At 44.1% G+C, this 7,954-nt stretch overlaps 1 protein-coding gene across 4 annotated transcripts in view; it reads right to left on the bottom strand.

The window, feature by feature from the left end:
* The window catches only part of nufip2 (nuclear FMR1 interacting protein 2), a 9,494-nt gene extending 2,592 nt beyond the window's left edge, over positions 1-6,902 (bottom strand). Inside the window, exons 1-4 of one of the 4 annotated variants that reach the window (XM_068600563.1) lie at positions 6,568-6,902; positions 3,147-4,811; positions 2,342-2,374; positions 1,748-1,801 (exon numbers count right to left, since the gene is read on the bottom strand). In XM_068600563.1, coding sequence (XP_068456664.1) covers positions 1,749-1,801; positions 2,342-2,374; positions 3,147-4,811; positions 6,568-6,733 — 1,917 coding nt within the window. In that variant the 5' untranslated portion in view covers positions 6,734-6,902 and the 3' untranslated portion in view covers position 1,748. Of the gene's footprint in view, positions 1,802-2,341; positions 2,375-3,146; positions 4,812-5,393; positions 5,949-6,567 lie in introns of those variants that run through there. The other 3 variants (XM_068600564.1, XM_068600565.1, XM_068600566.1) reach the window with 3 other exon arrangements.
* Between the last annotated feature and the right edge of the window lie 1,052 nt (positions 6,903-7,954).

Genomic DNA, 7,954 nt, shown 5'->3' on the forward strand with positions numbered 1-7,954 from the left:
GTAGTTCTCATCAGTACATATAGATCTTTCTAGTAATTAAAAGATGAAAGCAATTAGTTTACATAAAGTGCTATTAATCCACACATTAACCAAATCATAACTTCTAGAGAAAGGAAACCTGACCGTTCCTTCGTTCTGAATGAACGCGTCTGATCTGGAGACGTGATGAAAGCGATGTCACAGCTAGCGGTTAGCAGCTAGCAGTTAGCAGATGCGGGCTCCCTACACTTAATTAGATCTTTCAACGTGAGCTCGTTAGCAAAATTGACTTAAGGATTTTGTGCAACAAACTGAAAACGCACACATAGTTTAACCCCACCAGCATCTCGGTGATGATTTTTTGTAGCTCCATATAACCCACTTCACACTCTGTACGGGTCACACGGTGTTATTGCACACTGGTTTGCTAATGTAAATGTTATCAAACAGCAAAAACATAATAGTACAACACATCTTCACATTTCAACACGGTTTGACAGAGCGGCGAGTCGGGGGTCGGGATTAGTATTGCAATGTTGTTGTGTTACTGTTATCTCGGTGGCGATGAACAGCGACCTCTGACTCCTCCGCTGACCAGTAAACATGCAAGAAAACAATTAAACTAAATGCTGAGCAAAGAAAAAAAACATTTTTTTCTTCTTTTTTTAAAAATATCAGTCGTAAAATGCAACATGTTCCTGACAAAAGGATTTTAACAGCTTTTACAAAGAAAAAAGAAAAAAAAAGCCAAGCAAATAAAGTGTGTGACATCCTGAGTCTCTGCTGAACAAACAAAACACAGAAGACTCGACTGGTAGAAATGCCTCCAACCTCTGATGAGTCCTCTACTCAAGGATTCATGTATTAGAAGGTGTATATATATATATATTTATGTTCATATATTTATATGAATCTGAGAATACTCTTCAGTGACATCATAATGATCTGCATGAAATGTATGCAACGACTTGGCCTTTTAAACTCTTTAGCACACATTGAACATTGCAATGAAGGGGTTTCATCTGAACTGGGCACTTCTGTACCTGTGCTCTGGGATCACACTGCAGTGCACACAACACTCACGTGGGGGCAGACAAAACCGTGTATATATATATATAAAATAAAATAAACTAGTTTTATTTCTGGGCTCTGATTTCCCCGACAAAAAAAAATAAAAAGGACTTAAGACGAGGAGCTCCCTTCCTGGATGGGGCCTCAGCTTTGAGCTTCCACTTAACTTACAGTTTAACTCCAAAGAACTTTACCACCACGTCAAGGCATTCTCTGCAAAGTGTGCTCTCCTTTCGTCCATGATTAATTCAAGCTCGCACACACGTGTGAATGATAACGTCTAACATATCTACAATGAACTCATTTGAATGCGCAATGAAAGAAAACGGCACGAGGCGTCCCACAGTCAGACCCACGGCGGTTCAACAGGATAAAGGCTGCGGGAGGTGCAATCCATGACACCTTCCTTTGTTGAACTCCCGGACGTCATCCTCCAAAAGAGCCATGAGACAAACGAGTGTCTCCGCTCCAAAGGTTCAGTCACGGCGTTGGAGAGGCACCGATGGACTCCTCAGCCGTCCCTCCAGCTGTTTGTCCGATGGCCCCCAAAGAAGTCTGTTATTCCACCGGAGATCCCAAGGAAAATCTGTCATGCTAAACTATCAATGTTTTCACAGTTGTCACTTTCTGTCCAACAGGAGGTTGCGGTAGATAATCGCAGCACACAGAAGAGAAGAAGAAGTGAAGAAGCATCTACCTCACTGCTCAGGCCCGTCCTTGGTCTCATCATAAACCACTACTCTTTTTGGATCTGCAGCAGAGGGGAGAGAAAGCAGGCGCAGGGCTGGATGAGTCCTCAGGATGTTAATTAAGTGTTAGGAGATAAGAATTAACCATTATGTGCCGCTCGGCCATGCTCTAATCCGACCTGTGCTAGAGGGGCTCGCTGGAGGTCACTCGGCCTCTGCAGACACTGGAGCAACGTTTAGCATTTGTGGCGAGTGATTTGCACGAGGTAGTGAACCAGCTTCAGGACTTTTATAATCCGGTTACCACCAGTTATGGACCGCAAGTTAGTCAATAGGTGATGATTCACAATGACCACGTAAAAAATAAAAGTCACAAGCACTGCAAGTCATAAAACTCACCATCAATGAATTTAAGTGATGAATACAATTTAAGTATTTTCACACCCTTCTGGATCAGAATCCAAACACTAATGCACATTCATGGATAGAAGTAACTTCTTCTTTCACGTTTATAACATGTTTAAACATTTAGAGACTTAATTCTACTAAACAAAACTTAACAGTAAACATTTAATGAAAAGAACCCAATAAGTTTAGTTTACCTTGTTTTTGCAGGTTGAAAATGAATTCCATTTCTGTTGATGGGAAACAAAAAGCATGTTAGTTCAGCATCATTTGGACATAGAGAATAATTTCAGAAAATGTAATACTAAACTAAATCTATAATAAGAAATAGTTAAACAGTTTTTCATACATTTGGTGCATCAAATCTCTCGAGACTTGACTTGAAGTTATAATCCTTAAGATTCTTTAAAACAGAAATGGCAGCGCCGGCATTCTGGACTCGAGCTGCTTTCAAGAGGGATTGACGGGAAAGTCTGCAGCTCGTAATCCAGCGTTAAACTTTGCAGTTTTCATCTCCTCAGTATCACTACTTAATGCTAATCCACGCAGGACATTTCTGAACGCGTTGCATTAAAAACCATTCAACTGCCCAAAAAAACACTTGAAAAACAAAAAAAGTTTGCGCTTATCATGGACTGTTCATAGAAAAATGGAACGAATCGGCTCATTTTCTTTGCAGGGCAAATAAGGAACAAGTGGCAGAAACTATGACGCAGAGCTGCAGGCGAGAAAACTACTACTATACCACCACCACCACTGCAATTACTACTACTACTACTACTACTACTACTACAACAACCACTACTATTACTACTCCTCGAGCCGTGCGCGCCATGAAATCAGTGTAGTCGCAGAGATTGAGCGACTTCTTTACTTAACAGTGCAGGTTTGGTGGCTCCGTCAACAGTTGCCAATAACTCAACAGGTATTTAAATCGTGAGGATTACAACTGATATGATTATACAAGTTGATTTGATGAATAAAAGTAGAAGTGGTAGTTACCTTTAGTGTGATAAGTGACAGCAGCTTTAATGTCAAAGGAATCCGAGCTACACCTTCGGCCAATGTCTTTAGTGTGGGCCTGTTGCTTAACGGAGCCAAACAACACAGTGGTTGGCTGGCCCTGTGCAGGCTTAGCACCGGCGTCTTTACTGGGAGCCATCGCAGCAGAACATGCGCCCTTGGCCTCAGCTTTTGTCTTTTCCTGGCCACACGGCTGCCGCTTGTTCTCCTCCTCACTCGCCACGCAAGCGGGAGAGCGAGCGATAGACACGTTGCAGGGGGCACAAGTCCTTTTCTCTGGGTCTTGGCCGAAAGTGCCAAGCTCCAAGAACGACGGGCCGATGTCGAAGCAGGGCTGGGCGGCCTTGGCGGAGACGGCCTGACACTGGCTTTGAGGCGTGTCCTCTGCAGGCAGCTTTCCGCCTCCTCCGTCTGGCCCCATGTTGGGCTCGTTTATGAAGGAAAGCCCCCACTGATTCTGGAAGATATCTCCCAGGGCTTTCTGATTTGTCTGAGCAGCCGGAGGGTCAAGGTGACGAGCACTAGGGAGCACAGGTTGCATATTTAAAGGGTAAATTAAAAGAGTTTTTCTAAGCTCGTATGCTTCTCCGTCTACAGGACTGGTTGTAGAGCTACAGCTACTTTCCAAAGGAGATGCTACATTCTCTCCGCTTGGGAAAGACGGGGGTGATGGTAAACTACTAGCAGCAGGAGCGAAGAAGGTCCCCACTGATGGGCAGCCATTACCGTTTCCAGAAACGGGGCCGTTAGTAAAGCTAGCTGAGGTGATGGTTTTCATAGCGGACATGGGGACCTGTGACAGTCTGACAGGAGGAGGCAGTGCCTCTCCTCCACCTTGAGCTACTTTGTTGAGGTTCTCTTTTACTTTACTTGCATAACTGATCTTGGGAACAATTTTTGCACTGCTATTGTCCACAGGAAATACTGGCGGGGGCTTGAACAAAGTCCACGAGTCCTCTTTTGAAGGGGAGGAAAGCTTGGCTTTGTGCCTTTCCTCAGTCTTTTTACCAAAAGTGCCAACTATTTTGCCATCCGAGTTCTTCCGCTGAGATTCACCCATTGAAGCCTCCGACACGACGGCCCGTCTGGCTGCTGACTGAGCTTCTCCTTTATGGGCGGCTCTGAAGCCGTCGAGTCTCGAGGTCACTCCCTTCTCCGTAGTCTCAAGATTAAAAGCCCCGTGCTCTTGAGGACTGCTGCCCTGCTGCATGTCTCTCTCTTTGTCTCTTATCACATTATCAGTGTTCTTGGCGTTGTTACATCTGGCCTTGCGTTTCTTCGGAGTAGTATATCCACCTTCGGAGCCGCTGCCATCATTGTCTTTGCTAGAATAGCCGTTTGTAATTAAGCCACAGTTTACAACGCCATTTTGAAGCAACACAGAGTCTTTCTTATCCATAGGGTGGCTCTCATGATGGTTCAAATCCAGAGCCTTTTCCTTGTCATTTTTAAGGTCCATATTCTTCTTAAGGTCTAATCCTTTAGGAACAGTCGTGTACAGCTTCTGGGTGGACTTCTGCTTCACATTTGCATTACTTGTGTGTCTGGTACAGCTGCTGTTGGGGGGGTGCGACATGCCAACAGTATCAGACACATGTGGATTCTTCTCCCTCTCCTCCTCACAGGGGTTTACTTTTTTATTGCCTGAAATGGGAAACAAAAGTCATGAAGTTTGAGTTCCTACTAAAATCATTATTTTCCTATGCTGTGTAGAAACTTCCCCAAAGTAGAATTACAAAGAAATGCTGCACTAAGTCATCTGACCTTTACCTCAAAGTACAAGTTATGCAACTTACAAACACATGTACGGTTAGGCAAAGTCGTTATAACTTAATTATGAGCAGTATAGGGCCCTAATAAACAACCTGATTAAGATGCTTTGCCATCATACACATTAAATGATAATCCACTGATGAATTATCAGCATTCACATTCGTTAATAAAACGCTGTCTCGGCTATCCACAGAATTAAAATGGTGTCATGTGCAAAGCATAAATATGCACCATACGTTTGGTAACAGCCCACGCATTGTGTCCGTAGTTAACCTTTGTATTTTCGCATAAACCCTGGCAGCAGTTAATGTAAATAAAAGCCACGTCCATCCAGCAACATGTACACCAAAGCAGAGCAGCGGAGGAGTGTCATTTCTAGTTTACGTTCATGCATACATACTCATCCCCCCGGTGGCTTAACACGTTACAGACATGCTCTGTGTCCACTGTCACCTGCACAACGAGCCATTACCCCGTCAACTTTCTTGAAACCATCCGACCCAACATCAGGACGTTAAGGAGGGCTCACGGCAGCACGTATGACTCCATTTGGAGTGGCTGTGCACCACCAATAGGCCCATGTCTTGAAAAGGCACGGCGGTGTCAACGTGGGCCTTTAAATTAAATGGTGCTGCCCCTCATGTCCGTGAACACACACACCCGAGCTGCTGCATCCAGTCTCGTTTACTTGTCATACATGCATGCATGTGCTCGCTTGTTTTGCACCGACTTCACGTCAGCTGCAACGCTGGCGGGGTCGACGACGCGTCAGTGTCCGTTTAACTGCAGCCACAGAGTCGTTAAATCAACCTGTACCCGCGGTGTAGCGCGGCTCCACTTTGACTGGACAACATGCAACAGGCCTGTCACAGGCGGCTAACGTTAGCTTAGCCAATCCCAACTAGCCACAGACTCGCCGGACATTTAACACGCCGCGACACCAACAGCGGGTGACTGAGCCACAAGACAGCCGCCTAACACCCGCAGCCCACGAGGGCGAAAGACGACAGCGACGTGCCAGAGTTGCAAAGCACCGCGGCCGCACACGCACCGCTCACTCGCCGGGTAGCTGAAGCGTTAGCTCGCAGTGATACTCTAACATGGCCGACAGGAAATGGCAGCCCGAACATTCCAGAGGAGCCGGCTCGCGCTCTCAAACTGGACAGAAGCGTGAATGAATGATGGAGGAGTTGACGACTGGAGAGAAGCTGCGCCCTGCGGCGCAGCGGGTCGTGCGTTCAGAGAACATGCGGGGACACAATTGGAAGATGATTTTAGTTGAAGGTGCAAAAGCAAAAAAAAGGGTGGTAAAACCGGCGCACAAGGTCAATCCCCGATGTGTCAAACCACCACCAGCGACAACTGTCACGCAACGTCAGCTAGCCGACTAGCTAGCTGCCCGAGCGGTGTGTTTCTGCTCCGACAGGGGCCAGCTTTCGGTTTGAACCGGCTCGTCCGCGGCAACGCGCTTTTAAACTCTTCAGGGCCAAACCGTGTGGTTTGAATGACCAGCTAACTCCCGGGCTAACCCTCGCGAGCACGACGGAGTCGGCGCTAGTTAGCGAATGCTAGTCGGCTCGTTGACGTTAGCTAGCTAGCTGACTAAGGCTAGCAAGCGTTAGCTCACTTTTCCGGATGGCCCAACCTGTTTTCTTCGTCTGCGTTTCCTGATGCTGGCGCTGGAAGTGGCTCTGATCATGTTTTAGACAAGTCGTGCGTTGAACAGGGCGCCTGTCCTCTCCGCGGTGGTGGTATTGCCTTTCGTGTGCCCGATCTCTGGGCTGTTCCTCCATTGAAGTGGAGAATGTCGGACTTGTTCAACCAATATGTTAGCTCGCGGGGTCCAATCACTAGCAGTGTGAAACGGAAGCTATTTGAAGCCTCTGTAAACGTCAGCAGTAAACGTCTAAAAATGGCACTGTTTGGGTGCTCAACGCCACCAAACTGTGTCTAGAGTTACGCAAGGGGCTTCTTGCAGGACTTTTTAGATCTCGGCAGATGTTTCACATGTCACACAAATAACGGAGAAGAATAAAATGCTTTCTGGGTGGGGTTCGTGGGTAAAGTAGAAGTCTTCTGACCGGAGGCGCTGCCACGTCTCCAGCCAGAGGACACGCAGGGGCCCGGGACGCGGAGCCGCTCACAGGACGGGAAACATATATATATATATATATATATATATATATATATATATATATATATATATATATATATATATATATATTTATTATTATTATTATTATTATTATTATTATATCAATGCAAATGAAAACAATGTGTTATCAAACATGTTCTACTCACTCCACAAGTCATTTACCACATGTTGAAAGAACGAAATGACAAAGTTTGGTATATTACACTACAGACGTTGATGCCTTTTCTTACCACAGATTATAGTGGTATATTATTGTTATTATTTCATGACAACCTTTACTAAGACATGATGTTTTATGACATAAATAAATACTTGTATTCTGTATAATTCCATTTTCATGGAATTTGTATTGCATACTTTCCTCTGACTCTTTATGACATTCAATACGTTGACATTATTTTATGACATACAATACTATGACAATATTTTTATGACATACAATACTATGACATTATTTTTATGACATACAATACTATGACATTATTTTTTATGGCATACTATGTCTTTTTAAATGATCATTTTATGACACTATACTGGGACATTTTTTTATTCTATATTATGATACAAGATAAAAAACTGTGACAATTGTATTATTTGATACAATTAAATATTTTACATTTTTATTTTACCGTTTTATTCACGATAAACTTGTATGCAACAGTGAGGTCTAAGAAGGTAAGACATGTTATACTATCACTTTTTGTATGACATACCATATCATTTAATTTTTTCTTGCATTGTTTATGACATTTGACTTTTGTATGACATTTGTTAATGATCTACATTGTTATGGCATACCTACTGTGCGATGCTTTTTCATAACCTTTTCATTATATATTATGCTACTGCATTTGTTCGG

This window comes from Clinocottus analis, unplaced genomic scaffold (genome assembly GCF_023055335.1).
Source record: "Clinocottus analis isolate CAN_PGR_092001 unplaced genomic scaffold, fCliAna1.0.p SCAF_5, whole genome shotgun sequence".
Taxonomy (NCBI): Eukaryota; Metazoa; Chordata; class Actinopteri; order Perciformes; family Cottidae; genus Clinocottus; species Clinocottus analis.